Genomic DNA, 16,807 nt, shown 5'->3' with positions numbered 1-16,807 from the left:
TGTTCCACATTTGATGGAAATCTGTCTATGCATTTGATACATCTTATCCTATCCTTTTATGTTTTTTGTGTCTTTATCCCATTTTGATGTTTGAACTTAATGAAACTGCCATTTTTTATTTTTTATTATTCGCTGTAATCTATATCTCTCATACTATGCCAGGCCAGCTAATAATAGTTTGTGCTCAAACTCATTTAAATTAGTTTTTGATAATTATTTTAAGAGTAGCCTAACTTCGTGTAATTTTCTAAGGAAGCTGGAGTGAATATCAAAGCAGCGCACTCGGACATTACGTTAAATACATGCCGTGATCCATTTTGAACACCAGGGGACGACAGCGCAAATTACAAGTTCCTAACCGGCCTCAAGGGGGCGACAATGAGCCGCCACCGGCATCCTTTATAATCCGGATGATAACCTCAGAGAAGTCCTTTCGCTGCCTGTGCTCTTGTGTGTTGCAGCAAGTGAAAGGCGTTCTTGTGAACTTTATAATGCGTAACCTCGGCGACTCATTCACCTTACCTGACATGACCTACTGTAAGTATATTCAGGCGCCCTGTCAAGTTAAAGACAGCTAAGTTAGTGACGTCTGTTCTGTTGAGTTTTATGGTGAATCAACGGACACGTGTAAAATGAGCTCGAGCCATTTTGTGTCACGAGTTAGAAAATATTTTGTGCAAAATAATCCCGGCTTCTTAGTTTTGCCCCAGACTAACGGCTAAGTGAGCGAAATGAGCAGTAACACGGGGCTAAATATGATGCCTCGTGCCATGAGAGAGAGCTGATTTTAAGAAAGGTTAATGGATACTCGTTAACGATACCAGATTTAGCATAGCACCGGATGTGCTCCATTATTGCTAGTTAGCTCATGTTAATTCTAACATGAGCTTTGTAACTAATATTTTCCATGCGCATATCTGCTAAACCTGTTCTGACCTTGATTAAGTGTTAAAGCGTTTTTTAACGTATTTTTTCGCACTTTTAAAGCAGATCATCCCGCTGGATGAATACCTGTATGAGCCAGCTGCGGATGACTGATGTGTTTCAGCATGATGCACTAGTGATGCCAGTAGCTGTGTATTACATGACCTGAGACGACAGCTGACAAGCAGTGTGCGAACATGTATGTATTGAGTTTACATTGTAACGACTTTGCCACTGTTTAGTAAAGTGACCAAGCCTGTCCTCGGACCACATCTTTGACAGCCTGGGCTCTCTGCTGTGAGTTCCTGGGTTATAACATTTAGATGTAATATTAAATGTCCCTGCGCTTTCTGATCGCTCATTTTCCATGGCGTCTCAGATTGAAGAAGGGAGGATAAAATGTTTGTTTTAACATGCCAGCACACAAAAACCTTAATTACATATTCTTGTAAAGAGACTGTATCATGTATAAAAATTTTTCCTCCTTCAGACGTATGAAGGATATGTATAAGGCACGGGGTAATAAAACCAGAGCTGCGAGAGGCTGACAAGCTGTGGACCAACGCTGAGAATGCTGGTGAGCGCTTAAAATGTTTTAACTGGGGTTGTACATGAATTTGCATCCACTGATAGACCTGGAGCAGACTTCTTTGGCTTCTGGGTTTGCATAGAGATGCTAAACTGAGCCTTCCTCGCGCTTTCTGACTGCTTCATTTTTATAGCAGCACAGATTGAATAATGGAATACATTTTAAGCTTGTTAGGAATGGTCAAAGGTTGGGTTCACATGGGGATACGTGGTGTGATGTGACAGCTTTAAGTATTCACCCACTAAATACATTAATACCTGCACATGCTTTCAAGACAGATTTACAGGGTAGTGGTTTCTAGACAGACTGTGGTGGTCACTGTTGACTGAAGGCATTGATGAGATCTTACTTTAAATTGTTTATTGCAGGATCGCTGATATCTTTATGCAGTTGGATGTTTACATTTTCTAATATTTTTTTATTTAATATTTTACCCCTTCTTACAGATAATGAGTGGGATGCATTGTAAAAAGCAAATGGAGCTTGGCCCAGTGGGACATCTTCACTTCCTCTGTTGCCAAAGAAACCGAAGAGCAAGTTTGTAATTGTCATGTTGTGGTTTCAGTGCTGCATTTATAGCAGGTCTTCATTTGCCAGCAAGATTTGTGTTGTATAAACCTGACTTTTTTTCTTTTTTTTTTTTTTTTTAAATAAAATTATTCAACCGTATTTTCAGGAGTACTTTTTGTGAAAGTAAAAGTTTAAGTCTGTGGGAAAGTATTCAACACTTTACAACTCCAGCCTCATGGGGCTTCATACTGTAAAGACCCTACATTAATACAGAAAACCGTGCATCAGTAAGTCACTGTAAAGTGACAATTAGGAATTTTTCTTGGATTATTGTAACTATAGTTGACTCTCTTTCAAAATACTAGACTGGTGGCTGCGCTGCCATATAGCTGAACTACAGCCATTCCCAAAGGCAGGTACCACCTGTCACTGGGGAATAAATTTCAATATGGGTAGTCAATGTCAGTAATGAGTAATATCAAACTGACCACCTATTACCAGTTTTATATAAATGTACTGAATGCCTTTTACTGTAGTCCACACTGAAGTATAGCACTTCTGCTATATTTCTGTTAGTATTTAGAATAAAAATGCAGATGTGTGTACATGTTAGTTTGATTGCTAGTGAAAATTATTTTCTTTACAAATAACTCACTGAACTAACAGTCACTCTCAATATGTTCATACTCATATTTCCTTCTTGGTAAATTTTATTTTTTTTACACCAGCCAATCGCAAAATGAGTCGAGGCATTTAGGTATGCAGATTACCTACTGAAATTCAAACATCAGAAATGTAAAGTTGTTTTGTTTTAAGTGAAACTGCTGGTCCAGTGGGATGATTCTTCACAACCATCTCTAGGATTTACAGGTCTGACATCTTGATGTCAGGAAAATGGCCAGACTACTTAGAAGTGATAGGAAGACGACAGTAACTGAAAGACTGAAAAGACCAAAGTGGGTGGCTGCGTTGGGTCAATGCTGATTTGTCGTCACTGTGGTTTCACATTTATGCTTTTGTATCAAGTATTAAGCTGGCTGCTATGAAAATATAATTAAAAAACAAGTTTTCTATTGAAAAAAAAAACACTTTATTGCATAAGTCAACCAAATATAAAACAACCTAAAATAATACAAAAGGTGGGTTATAAGAAGACACCTGGAGTAAAGATCACAATAAATTGTGGATCCAATTTGTTGTGGTGTGGAAAACTGATGAGCCATGTTTCATTGAAGAAAAAAACAAAAACGGACTTGTAAAAGAACCGTCACAAAAATCTGAGTGGAACCTATACCAATAGTAACACTGTTTCTCTTCTAAAAAAATTTTGTCCTCTCCACATTAAACCCCATATTTCTGGATATACAAAACACTTAAAAACATTATCCACTGCTTTCAACCTCAAGTCATAGATCCTTTACTTCTTAAAACACTAATGAGCACACTCAAGCTGTGAAAGGGAACCACATCAGAAAAAGCAGTGGCCTAACCTCTGATTTCTCCATAGTGCCCTTTATTTTTGTTCCTACAGAATGAGATGGGACTGCAAAACTCCACCTCATTGTCCAGTGCATCTTCAGACCTGATGTACAGAAACCAGGTCAAACCAAGCTCTGATCTAAGAGGAAATCCCTCCTCTGAGTGGAAAGCATGTATTGACCTTTGGATTCAAAAACTATTCATCAGTCTTTTCCTCGCCTTGGTAATGTCTGTACTCTGGCCTGAGCTCCCAGGTGTTCTTGTGTGTCCCCTTCACATTGTAGATGCCAATATCACGCAGGATTTCCTTCAAGTAAATCTGAGAAGAAAAACAATATGAGATAATATTCTTGAGAATTAAAGCTAAATGTAAAAGTAGCTTTTTGAGCCAATAGTACTGTTTCAAATGAGTTATAACCGAGCTCTCAAGTCTTACCACAGGCTGCTTGGTGATATCCACTAAGTCTTTGATGTTGTAGTACTGATGCTTCTCAAAAGCAGAAAACAACATGTCCAACACTTGCTGCTTGTCAGCTCGGGCTCTCTTGCCCTCCTCCTTCTTCTTCCTCTCATACTCACGCTGCAGCAAAAACAGGCAGAAGTCAGCTAAACAACAATTATCTAATTACTGCGCATGGAAGACTGATAATACTCTGGGCTATCGAAAAGACCATATATCATCTAAATTGATCAGGTGTGGGACTTGGCAAATTTGCTTGTTGAGAATTCAAAGTTAGCTCCCCATAGCAACAGCTCAACTTCTATATACATTCAATAAGGAAATACTGCACAATATCTCTTAAGTGCTTCATTAGATCTCAAGGGATTAATTAATTGATGCTAAATTTATTACTTTGAAAAGCAACTTAAGCTGTCTAGAACCACGAGGAGATACCAAAAGTACACAAACAGATAAACTGGTCATCAGTTCTGCTTAATGCGTTCTGAAGGGATTTAGACAGTAAGTCACAAAGTGAAAAATAACACATCTTTTATATTCTATGTTGAAACAATGCTTATTGACTTGTATTGTAGCAGAGAGTGTGTCTGCAGCTGTTTGTTTGCCTCTGTCTGCCTTTAAGTTTAGTCAGAGAAGACTAAAGATTTAACAGCAAAGTGAGATAATATATAATTTGCACTCATTTTCTAAAAAATGTAGTAGATTTTCCTTCATTTTCCATTTATATCCATGGAAAGTCAACACATGTGAAAAGATTAACAATTAGGGGCCAGTTTACAGAATTTTAATATGAGAATAGGTTTTCCTTTTTTTTCATATTAACTGCTTTTATCTGTATGTTTTTTGTGATACTCCAATCTCCCGTATTTTGTTTATAATTAGAAATCAAAAATATGGGGCACTGATGAAATATGCATATTTAATGGGGGATGAAATAATCGTGCTGGGAAGTACTATGTGAAGTGGGACATGTGGTCACCTTGTGTGTGAATCCTGTAGAGCATGTGGTCAAAAACAACTAAGAACATACTAAAGGCAGTAAAATGTAACAAGAAAATTCTTGGCCAGATGTCAGTTAATTGTGTCTCTTGCGTGAACTAAACCTAACGTGAAAAGTGTAGAAAGTGAGTGTAATAATAAACAGATTTCTCTGTTGGGTTTCTTACATTGTAATCGTGATTGGCCACAGGTTTATAGTTGTTGGTCACAGCTTTTTCCAGCTGTTGAGACAGCCTGGCCGGTTTGGAGGACTCTTCAATTTGTAACCTGTTAGAGAGACAGGGAGAAGTACTTTACCTGGTAAGTATAAAATATAGATGAAACAAATATAAATAAATTTCTAGTAAAACATCCACATGTATGCAGTATTAAGACATTCTGATACAAGACAATCCATGCTATTTCATGTAACTTTAAGTGTTAAATGCTCACCTCTTCAGCCTCATATAGCTTTCACTGACAGCAGGCCTGCATTCTGCTCTCTGCACTACCACTCCCTCCAAGGTTATTTTATCTGAAAGAGAGTGCAGCTAATTAAAAAACTTGATACAGACTTTTAGTCCATGTGCACCACTGCACTTACGGCATATTTTTAAGAGAGAAGGGATAGAAACAAATGCTGTAAATTAATAAGTGGAAACAGTTTAGAAACAAGAAAGAAAAAAATCCTTTGCTAGGTGCTGTATGAGAAACTACATCAGAGTAGAATCCAGCATAATGCCATTGTTTGCGGACATAAACACCCCCCCCCCCCAAAGAAAACAAACCAAACCAAACCAAAGTGACTTGTGGATACGGAGAGTATAATCCTGGCTTAAGTGTTAACAGAACTCCTTCCTGGTTTTCTAGGAACCCATTAGTTATTTGATACCTCAGCCCTTCGAGGCAGCGGCTTTCAGTGTAGCCAGCACGTACCGTTTTCTATTGCAAATGCATAAGAAGCTAATAATCTTGTGTGCTCCACAGACTATTTACGTGCACAAGACCGAAGGCCGCTCAACCACTCTTACTCAAAATTCCCCAAACTACAGACTAAAAACAAAAAGCTTCCAGTACCAAAAACCTCTGCCACTTCTAATTAGTAAATATTAGTTTATACATGCACACATGTTTTGGCCACACTTAATTCTTGTTAAATCACCACATTTCTTGTGCTTGTAGTTCTGTAAAAACACTGTTTTTACATTGTTCACCAAGGCTCAGAATAGTTCTTCACTTACTGCTTTAGTCGGAAAAATGCACACATCTGTACTGTAAATAATCACGTTTGTTTTGCACCATCGCAATCAGAATTATCTTTTAAAACCCTTCCTATAGTTAATAAAGCTCTCAAGTGTCTATAACCCGATTAGGCCTGTCAGGTCACCACGTGCAGATCTTTAAACTATTCTCAGAATTACATCTAAATGTGCTGAAGTCCTATTACTGAGGTCTTATTCTTCAGACAAGCTGTCTGTTCACCAACAGTCAGGTACCACTATGGGCACATTTATAGTTTTTATTTTCAATTTTCTTTTTAAATTTTTATTTCATTTTGACTTTTTGTTTTAAGTACAGTTTAGTTTCCTGAATGGATTTTCTTTTTTCACTTAACTTTTTGTTTGAAATCTCTTTGTTTTAGTTTAGTTTTTATTAGTTTATTAGACAAGACTCACAAAATAATTTGTTAGTTTTTTTTTTTCCTCCAAAACTTTATTTATTATTTCAGTTAACTAAAACAATTTTTCTATATCTAGATTTAGTTTTTAACTTCACTTAACTGTAATAACAATTGTTTACATTAAAAAAACCCAAAACCCTTTTGATTCTCAAGCTCATGAATTTGAATTATGCGTCTGCAGGAAATCTAGGTTGTAACTTATGAAGCAACCGGAAATTCCTTTTATCCCTACGCCACATGTCAGGTAAACACAGCCTGCCACAACTGAGTTGCAGTGATGATGGTTAAGAGGAGTTTTCTGCTACGTTGTAAGTTACTACGTAGATTTCTTCCAGAAGTCAAAATCATGCTTTACACTTAATAACTGTGTGTTAACTTCTGTTTTATTTTATTTGTAACATTTTGTTATATTTATTGCCTTAAGGTACTGTAACTCTACACAGGTTTTTATCTTTTATGGTGATAAATTGATATGGCGATTTTCCAGTTTCATTGTACTACATAGTACTCTTGTACTATGTATGACTGTGCAATGGCAATAAAGATATCTTATAAAACTGAGTTTAAGTGATGAATGAAATGTGCTATAAAAAACTGACACTTTTTTTTTTTTTTAAATTTAACAAAGTTCTTAAAATTGGCTACATTTACAAGTAGTTTTGAAGGATGAATGATTATGCAGACACACACACACACACACACATCAAATAACTGCCAAAAATACAACTGGACAGACATTACAATCGTCACTACACACAGCGCCATTCTCCTTAGCATGTAAATGGCTTTTTACTGTGATACCAAAAACTTCCCTTGACGAGAAAAATAAACCCTCGCGTCTGATTCCTAAATCACTTCACTGACTTCATGAGCTGCTTTGTGCAACTTTGTCACTTGCTAGGTAAACGGAGGACTCACCTGGGCCTGTCCCTGCCCCCGAACCTGAGCTGCTGCCATCAGATCTCTCTTCTGACTGGCCTACAGGAAGGGAGGGAGGGATGGTGAACATGAAAAATACGAGGGATGGAAGGGATCCAACAGTAAGAACCACACCCAGGGTTTAGTCGCACACCAAAAATGTTTTTTAATTACACAACGCTTCTCATCACGATCTCTGGCAAATACAAATGCGTGCGCGTGAGCAAAGCAAGCATGGCCGCACAACAAGGGAGGACGGATGCCCTGTCCCACCACTGATACACATGCATAGCAGGGCTGCACAAATGAATCTCATTTGAAACTAAATATAAGAAAATATTACCAAACTGCTTTTCTAATTTAAACTATACACTTTTTTCCAATTAGACACAGTCACTTCTCATCTTTTCTGTTGCTCTACTAAAATGTTTAGATTTTACTACCTCATGACTTCCTCTCACTGCTTTTGCAGCTGTCTTCTTGATCACGTCTAAGTTCTTCAAACTTAATGCCTCGCTCAAGGAACCATTTAAATTGTGCAGCCCTAAAATGCACACACATATAATATGCTGTCCCAAAGTAACCACTGCAGCTCAAGATCACCGGCATCCATAGCAAAGTAATTAATTATGCAAAAATTGAAAACCTAATTATACTGAAAGAACAAAAGAGACTGATGAAATTCAAACTGAGCCAAACAATCCCATGCACAAAATCAACTCCAAATTCAGCAATGATTTGTGTTGATAAGCGTCCCTGCTATGTTAAATGATTCCCAAATTGGCTGTGCTGATTGGCAGTGAACTGAAAATGTCAACCCCCAACAAATGACAGACGATCAAACGCTGAAACTGAAACACGTAGAGACAAACACAAATTAAACTGGATAAAGACAAAAGACTCTTCTGTTTTCCACTGAGTGTCCACTAATCCACGATGTAGAGTACACTTCTTGTGAGTACCCACTGTTAGGACTGTGGACAATGTGACACTCTAGGAAAAGTCTACAAAAAGTTCAGATCACACAAAGACAAAAAAGGGCAAGCAACAGGAAAACTTCATGAAGGCAGCAAACTGTACAACGAGTAGCAAAATGGACGTCTCCATCTCCCAATCACAACTTACCTGTGATTCTAATGAGGTATTAGTTAACACAGAAAACTGATATTGCAATTAGGTCAAGCTCATCTTGCAGCAAAGAGGTTGAAAGCAGAGAAAAAGCAGTGGTAGATGAAAACAGAAAGTCACCTGATGAAGTCTCTGTGAAGACTGCCAATGTCTGACCTCCCACTGACTGCATGGTGAACGGGTGTTCGCGTGGTGCAGACACCGTCTTATCCTCTATACCGTCAATCACAGTCAGCTCTTCATTCAAAGTGAAAGACACCTGTAAATAGTCAATCACGTTATTTTTTTCTTTTTAGCAGCAGGACAGATTTACACACTTGGGATCTAGTTGCCATTTATAAGGTAGTAAACAGGGCTCACAGAAGTGATGCCACTGAGTACAAGAAATGCAGTTTCCAGGTACATGAATTTGCATTAGTGACATTGTTTCAAAGAAGCTTGTCCAAACCTATCCCCTCCAGTATCCCTAGCTTAATAAAAGGTTCAGGCAGCACTGCCAGCAACACTGCCTTTCAGGCTGATGATATCAGAGCCAGTCAAGCTGTTGTCCAGAGGTCCATCAGAACGCCAAAACTTAGTGCATGACACCAGTTCAACAGTGGGCAAACAAGTGGAATATGGCAAGTAGAGCTGGGCGATATAAGATTTTTTCATATCACGATATGTTTTTTTCATTTCAGGCGATAACGATATATATCACGATATAAGCCAAATAACTATATTTGTAAAATTTAAATGTGCAGTTGCTCACAAGTAAAATGTGAAATAATCAGCAGCTTGTTTTTATTTAAATATTTATTTCCCATAATAAGTTCAACAGGGTAGATGTACTTAAGGAACATGAGACTTTTTCAGATAAATAAAGGCAAATATTGCAAACTACACAAAAGGCAGCCGCTAAAGCGTTTAAGTTTCAAAATAGAACAAACGAAACAGACTAAATTGTCAATTCCACTTAGAAACAAAATATTAATTCTAAAAATAAATCTTAGTTTGTTTTACAGAAGAACAGACAAAACTGACTAACTTTTGTCAATATCAAATAAACTGAGAACTAAAAGGAAATTCTCAATCTCTCCTTGTTGTATAGCTGAGCTTTTCAAACAGTTTTAACAGTTACTTTAGTCTGACAAAAGCCGAATGACGAATTAGCGCTTCCAGTCAGAGACTCAGGCTACGTCCACACGTACACGGGTATTTTTGAAAACGGAGATTTTCCGTTTCCGTTTTAAAAAATAATCCCGTCCACACATAAAGGGAGAAATGAAGGAAAACGCTGCTATGAACATGCCAAAGCAGCAGGTGGAGCTAGATTCCTAACCGTGCAGAAATGTTGGCCAATCAGAAGTCTAGAAGCCTCGGTGGGAAAAAGTAAACAAAGCTGGGGCATAGAAGCAGAACCGAGTCGTATGTGTGGAGGGACAGTAACTGTGTGTATATGTAAGCATTTAAACACTGCAGAGAGTAGAATTAACAGTATTGTAGAAATTCATTTCACTGAAACAATAACGTGGCGCACAGTGTGACGTCAAAAAATGTGCACACCTTTGACGCTGCGTTTTCTCCGTTTTTCTAGTCCACACGTAAATGCAAAAACTGAGTTTTTAAAAATCTTCGTTTTCAGTGACCAAAAACGCCGTTTACGTGTGGACGAAAGGTGCAAACGCATAGAAAAATCTGCGTTTTCAAAAATACCCGGGTAAGTGTGGACGTAGCGCATGCACCAGTTTATTGTATTTCCAGACTTGCTTTCGGCACAATTTACAGTGCGCGCTACTCTGTTTTTTGTCAGACTTGAAATAGCCGAAATACCTTCACACTACGGAACTTCTATGGCTCTTCCGTTCGACAACCTCTCCGGCATTGGAACCATCATCTGTTTTCTCTTCGGTCACGCTCGGTTGATTTTTCTAGTCGGTGCACTCATTTCCTCCATTACCCGGGCGGTGCGGTGGCTGGCTGCTTCCCAAACAAATACACATGTGCGGCTTGGCACTTGTGCTGTATGTAACAAGTCACGTGACGTGACGCTGTGGCTGTGATTGGTTCGGCTCTGCGCTACGTAATTTGGATTGGCTGTTCTTTTTTTTCTTTCTTTTTTTTTTAAAGAGGACAAGAGCGGTGAGGTCTATCACGATAGTTTAATTTTTCTATCGAGTAAAAGTTATATCGCGATACATATCGTTATCGTTCTATCGCCCAGCTCTAATCCTCAGTCTAAAATTGAAATTGGATGCAAAAGAGACATTGTCCAATCGCTATCAGGCTGCTGAACAAATTATGAAGTTTCTATTTATTTATGATTTATTAATATTAGTATTATTATTATTCTGTTGCCAGACATATGCTCTTTTACTTTTTGTTTGCACATATAGAAAACACTGGATTGCATTGTGTTTCTTTTATCATGATCTGCTAAGCTAGAGCTCTGCAATATAAACTTTTTCACCAACTTTTACTTGAATCTGTGATATGACAATAAAACTGGATCTGATACACTCATTTCCAATCCTCCCAATGAAAATGTGAACATTTTTAACTCGTCGCTATAATCTTGTAAACTCATTTCCACCCACTAACTGTTCTTAATCTGTTTTGTTCACTGTTTTGCATGGTGTACCCTAAGTATTTAAACTTATCACTAACTATACACCTTGGATTTTCACTGTTACCCTATCATTCACACACATATTCGATTATGCTTCTATTGACTTTCTTTCCTCTTCTCTCCAGTGCACATCTTCACTTCTCCAGGCTCTATTTTGCCTGTTTTCTACTCTCATTGCAGATCACAATGTCATAATCCAAAGAGACTCCTGCCTGAGCTCATCTGTCAAGCTGTTCATCATCACATCAAAAAAAAAAGGGGGGGGCTCAGAGACAACACACCTGAACACTGCCCTCATACACACGGCTGGGCCATATCATAACCTTCACGGTAATACCGGTATAATGTTAGGCAATGATAAGAAAATGAAATATCGCGATAGAGCAGGGGTCACCAACATGGTGCCCGTGGGCACCAGGTCGCCCCCAAGGACCACATGAGTCGCCCGCGGGCCTGTTCTAAAAATAGCTCACCATAACAACTTACCAGTAAGCTGCATCTATTTTTATTTTTTCTTGCTATTTTTTTAATCACAATTGCATTGGTGTTAATTTGTTAGAGATAATATATTAAAAAAAATGTTTATTATTAAATATTAGATCATGATCTAATATTTAGTGCTAGCTGGTCTCCACGGAAACAGTTGCTGTGAAGACCAGCAAAGGCAAAGGTGAGGAGATGAGGAAAACATGGCGGAAAAAAGGAAGAAAACATAATTTTCACAGTGAATGGGAGGAAGAGTTCTTTTTTACCACTGTGAAAGATTCATGCGTGTGTCTCATTTGCGGGGCAACTGTGGCAACGGCAAAGCGGCACAACGTGGAGAGACATTTCCGAACGTGTCACACAAGCTACCATGCTAACTACCCAAAGGGCAGCACACTGTGAGCGGAAAAGGCCCGCGAATTAAAGGCAGGTTTGAGCGAGTGTGACGAGTCTGTCGACAGCAGCAGTACAGCACAGCTGATGGTCTTTATCCGGATGGTATTTGATGGTTTCTCCACAAAAGAAGAACTTCTGACACTACTGCCGCTAAAGACAACTACGAAGGGAGTTGACATCTATAATGCGGTGAAGGAGTTTTTCGTGAAGAAAAAGGTACCGTTGGAAAAGCTGGTATCAGTGACTACCGACGGGGCTCCTGCTATGATCGGCCGACATACGGGATTCATCGCTCACTGTAAAGGTGACACAGAGTTCCCAAACTTCATGCATTACCACTGCATCATTCACCAGCAGGCGTTATGCGCAAAGGTGATCGGCTTCGAGCACGTCATGACTCCCGTCGTGAAGATCATAAACAGCATCCGCTCCAGAGCTAAACAGCACAGAACATTCAAGGTGCTATTGGAGGAGCTGTCAGCTGAATATGGTGACCTGCTACTACATACGGAAATCCGATGGCTCAGCAGGGGACGGATTTTGCTTCGTTTTTTGTCACTTTTGGGTGAAATCAAGGAGTTCATGCAATCCAAAGGGGAAGACACATCTCTGCTGGAGGACACTGAGTGGACACTTGACCTTGCGTTTTTAACAGACATTACTGGGAAACTGAACCATTTGAACTGTGAGCTGCAAGGCAAAGGTAAGACTGTTGCTGACATGATAAGTGCTTTAAATGGATTTAAAGCCCAGATGAACATTTTCTCTGTGCATTTACAGAGAAAAAAGGTGCTGCACTTTCCCTCTGTGCAGATGGTGCTGAAAGACAATGCTTCTGCATCTGAGACTTTTGACAAAGTTGCAGAAAAGTACACTCAAGTCATAAACCGACTTGGTCAAGAGTTTGAGAACAGGTTTTGTGACCTTGATCAGCTTGAGCCATGTGTCTCATTTGTTTCCAATCCTTTCATGAATGTGGACACAACATGCATTGCTGAGCAACTAAGTTCAGTGTTCAGCTTGGATGCTGGACAGGTGGAAATCGAAACTGTAACATTGCAAAATGACGTCCACCTCAAAGCCTATCTGGGTGCACCAAACTTTTGGTGCCTTGTTGACACAGAAAAGTACAGTGGTGTGTGCACAGCAGCTATGAAGGTTGCCAGCCTGTTTGGTTCAACCTATCTTTGTGAATCAGCCTTTTCTGACATGAACTTCATCAAGAACAAACACAGAACTCTTCGATGCACATCTGCAAGACTCACTCAGAGTTGCAGTGTCAAGTTATACCCCAGATTACAACACACTGGTGAACAGCATGCAATGCCAGGTTTCCCACTAACAAACAAAGAAAGCCATATTAGATGTTCTCAGTGGCAACATTACAGTGTCATGTCAAAGTTGAATTTAATTATTGAAAAACAAATGTGTTTGTTAAGTGTAACATGTGACAATTTGCTTTAAAATGCTGCCAATTTGGTGAAAAGTTCTGCAAAATTTGAAAGTTGATTTTTTGTATGTTACATACATACAAAAATAATGTATGTAACAGTGCATGATTTGTTAAAATTTGTTAGTGGTAAGTGAAAATGTTGTAGAAGTGATCACTTCAAAATGTAAATACTTGCAGAGATATATAGAAATAAAGTGTTGCATATTGATATTTATGTTTCCTACCTTTCCTACCTTCCTACTTGCATTCTTTATAATTATGGTGAAAAATAATTAACATAATTAGTGTCCGTACATAGATGAATATCATTAATTATTATTGATAACACATAATTAAGTTAAACTGAGGAAATTTGTTATTTGAGAAGTGTGTGTCAAACTGGTAGCCCTTCACATTAATCGGTACCCAAGAAGTAGCTCTCACTTTCAAAAAGGTTGGTGACCCCTGCGATAGAGGGTAAAACGCACATGCACAGTGCCTTTGTTTTCATCCGCACATGGCGACGACGGTGAATGAGAAGGGTGAAAGCGGATCGTTGAATGAAACAGAAGAACCAGAATTGGTTTGTAAAAATGGTGCAACTTCAGTGGTGTGGAACTAGTTTGGCTTTCGTCCGTCAGATACACACCAAAGCACAAATTTTGGTAGAGCATGCTAGCGGGCCGTTGTTATTGAAAAAAATGTTTTAGTACGACTTCCGTAAGTTACCAAACCGCACCGCTTAATGGACTGTCGGAGCATTACGGCTACTATAGTCAGGAGTCTGGCGGAGTGATACGTACTGTGCTTCAACATAATATTACCGTATTGTGTGTTTATAACCTCTTTTTAAGTTTTGTAGATATTATATATGGTTATGCTCAGGATATATCGGCCAATTTCCATGGAAATGCCTTTTGGTTAAACTGTCAGTAAGGAATTTGCATTTGCACTGTTAAAGTTTTTATATAGATTTAATGCACATAAAAAACAGCTGCTTGTTTAAGTGAAAATACATTGATGTGGGGTTTTTTTTGCACTAATAAAGTTGTGGAGTTGTAAAGTACTTTGTCTCGTGTCAATTATATCGTCAGGTATATTGTTATTGCAAATTTTAAAATATATATCGTGATAAATATTTTTGGCTATATTGCCCTGCCCTACTCATACATGTCCTGCACCACCCTCACTTACTTCCCTGTCACATCTTGACTTCCTCATTAAGTACCACAGTTTCTCTCTTGGAAACCTATCATATGCTTTCTCCAGATTGTCAAAGACATAGGTAGCCTCCTTCTGACCTTCTCTATACTTCTCCATCGACACACTCAAAGCAAAGAACTTCTGCACAGAACCATATTGTTGCTCATGGATCATCACTTGTCTTCTTAACCTAGCTTCAAATACTTTTCCCCATATTTTTATGGTATTGCTACAGCGCTGCACATCACCCTTGTTGTTCAAAAATAATTATTATTACTACACTTCTTCTCCAGTCCTCAGGCATATTCTCTCTCTCTAAGACTGTGTTAAATAATCTGGTCAAAAAGTACACTGCCTTCTCTTCTAGACATTTCCATAGCTCAAGACCAACTACTTTTCCACTCTTCACCCTCTTCAAAGCTGTCCTTACTTACTCCTTACTAATCCTCTGTACTTTCCGATTGATTAACTGTCCTTTCTCCATCCTCTTCTGTTTCCGATTTTCTTAAATGATGAGCTCCTCAAAATACCCCTTCCATCTTCTCAACACACTCCCTTCACTTGGTAGTACATATCCATCTCTACCCTTAAACACCCTACAATTAAATACAATAATTGAAATTCAAACTATATATTTTGTTTCCCCAATTATGAATACATTGACAACAACCTGTGAGCACATCAAGATTATTTAATGTTTTGGCTCTTACTAAAACAGTCCATTGCTGTATGTCAGAGTACTGGGATGCAGAGCAATCCTTACCTCTGGTTTTCCTTGATTTCCTTTCCTTGGAAATAAAAAACAAGAAAAGAAAATACAATTGAGGGGCCTTTCTAAAAAAATATTTAAAATGTACGGCATATGACCAAAATACTGTTTCTATTAAATATGTAGTTAGCCTCAGCTAACCCCTACCATTGATCAACACAGACTCAGTTCCCATGTCACATGACACACATAAGAAACTTTGCAGGTTGGCTTCTACTACTTTTATAAATGCTCAGTTACTTCACATACTTGCAGATCCGGAGCTTTCCAACTTCTCCTCTGCCTGTCGCTTTTGCCCATTGTTGAGAAAGGTATTTGGGCACCTGGAAGAAGAAACACTATTTATAGTTAAACTATCCACATACACAAAATATAAGCAATAATCATTATTACACTCCTTTCCCACTATTAAAAAGAAACTGTTACGTTTGCAGTTTTGTCACATACTTTGGTCTAAATCGCTAAGCTAATTGTGTATATCTTAAGATTTTATCCAATGTACATCCCGTCACTGTTTGCACTGCTATTATTCTAACTAAGGGTGTTGTTTACCAAGACTGTGAAGACTAAGTGATAGCATCTAATTAAACCAGTTATTTATAGTGTGTTCTGCTCCCAAAATATTGTACTATGCCAGTTTAACCGAGCTAGCTTACAGATGATAAACTTAGCCAGCGTTAGTTAACTTAGCAGCAGATGCTAAGCTACCAGACCGTAAGCTTTAGCCGTGTTTAAATTAGTAACTCACCGTACATCCCATTAACTAATGTTATTACAAAGAGTGTATACGCACCTTAACGAGCCACACGCCTGTATTTTGTTTGGCACCGGTCAAATCCACCTCTCCTTTTTCTGACATATTTTAAAATGACGACTGTTAAAACTCTAGCAGGGCAACCGCCACACGCATGCGTAAATGAAATATGGAAGTATGGCGACTCTGAAGGTCCATATTCGTTACTACTACTGCCTTCCCTACGCTTAGCCACTACTAAAAAACAAGAGTTGTTAAAAAATTACAACACAATGACAGTTTTTTTTTCAGTTTAGTCAACTTAAAAGCAAATACTTTTTACATATTAATGCATTTTACAGCAATTTTCAGAAAAAGCTTAGCATAAAGTCAAATCAGATGTACAAAGGGATCATTAATGCAAATTTTACAGGCTGTTATGCCATTAATCTAATTAGTTAAACGTCAAATTAAAATTGAAACGTTAACCCCACACATAAAAACTTAGGCTAA

At 38.3% G+C, this 16,807-nt stretch overlaps 1 protein-coding gene, 1 long non-coding RNA gene and 1 other non-coding gene across 6 annotated transcripts; 2 read left to right on the top strand and 1 right to left on the bottom strand.

Annotated features, from left to right (window-relative positions):
* The first annotated feature begins 316 nt into the window (after positions 1-316).
* LOC146583492 (uncharacterized) lies at positions 317-2,182 on the top strand. 2 transcript variants are annotated; one of them, XR_014892304.1, is made up of 4 exons: positions 317-537; positions 991-1,123; positions 1,415-1,501; positions 1,960-2,182. It is a non-coding gene; the product is annotated as an uncharacterized LOC146583492 (long non-coding RNA). The 2 variants fall into 2 exon arrangements; XR_014892303.1 differs by having other exon boundaries at positions 326-537; positions 988-1,123.
* Positions 1,542-1,675, top strand: LOC146583493 (small nucleolar RNA SNORA31). The gene has a single exon (XR_014893314.1). It is a non-coding gene; the product is annotated as a small nucleolar RNA SNORA31 (small nucleolar RNA).
* A 907-nt stretch (positions 2,183-3,089) lies between the features above and the next one.
* On the bottom strand, positions 3,090-16,507 carry gtf2f2a (general transcription factor IIF, polypeptide 2a). 3 transcript variants are annotated; one of them, XM_085272517.1, is made up of 9 exons: positions 16,355-16,507; positions 15,811-15,884; positions 15,556-15,580; positions 8,788-8,926; positions 7,540-7,599; positions 5,394-5,475; positions 5,129-5,228; positions 3,939-4,082; positions 3,090-3,821 (listed from the first exon to the last, which is right to left on the bottom strand). In XM_085272517.1, exons 1-9 carry the CDS (start codon positions 16,418-16,420, stop codon positions 3,699-3,701), a joined length of 813 nt encoding a protein of 270 aa, XP_085128643.1. In that variant the 5' UTR covers positions 16,421-16,507; the 3' UTR covers positions 3,090-3,698. The 3 variants fall into 3 exon arrangements, with proteins under 3 accessions (XP_085128643.1, XP_085128645.1, XP_085128649.1); XM_085272519.1 differs by having other exon boundaries at positions 15,503-15,580; positions 16,355-16,491; XM_085272523.1 differs by lacking the exon at positions 7,540-7,599.
* Between the last annotated feature and the right edge of the window lie 300 nt (positions 16,508-16,807).

The sequence above is a fragment of the Mchenga conophoros genome, linkage group LG1 (assembly GCF_057382185.1).
Source record: "Mchenga conophoros isolate Kocher_MC1m ecotype Shallow Benthic linkage group LG1, M_conophoros_male_GT1.1, whole genome shotgun sequence".
In the NCBI taxonomy this organism is placed as follows: Eukaryota; Metazoa; Chordata; class Actinopteri; order Cichliformes; family Cichlidae; genus Mchenga; species Mchenga conophoros.
Note: the sequence above shows the minus strand (reverse complement) of the source record. Positions and strands in the feature narration are given on the sequence as shown.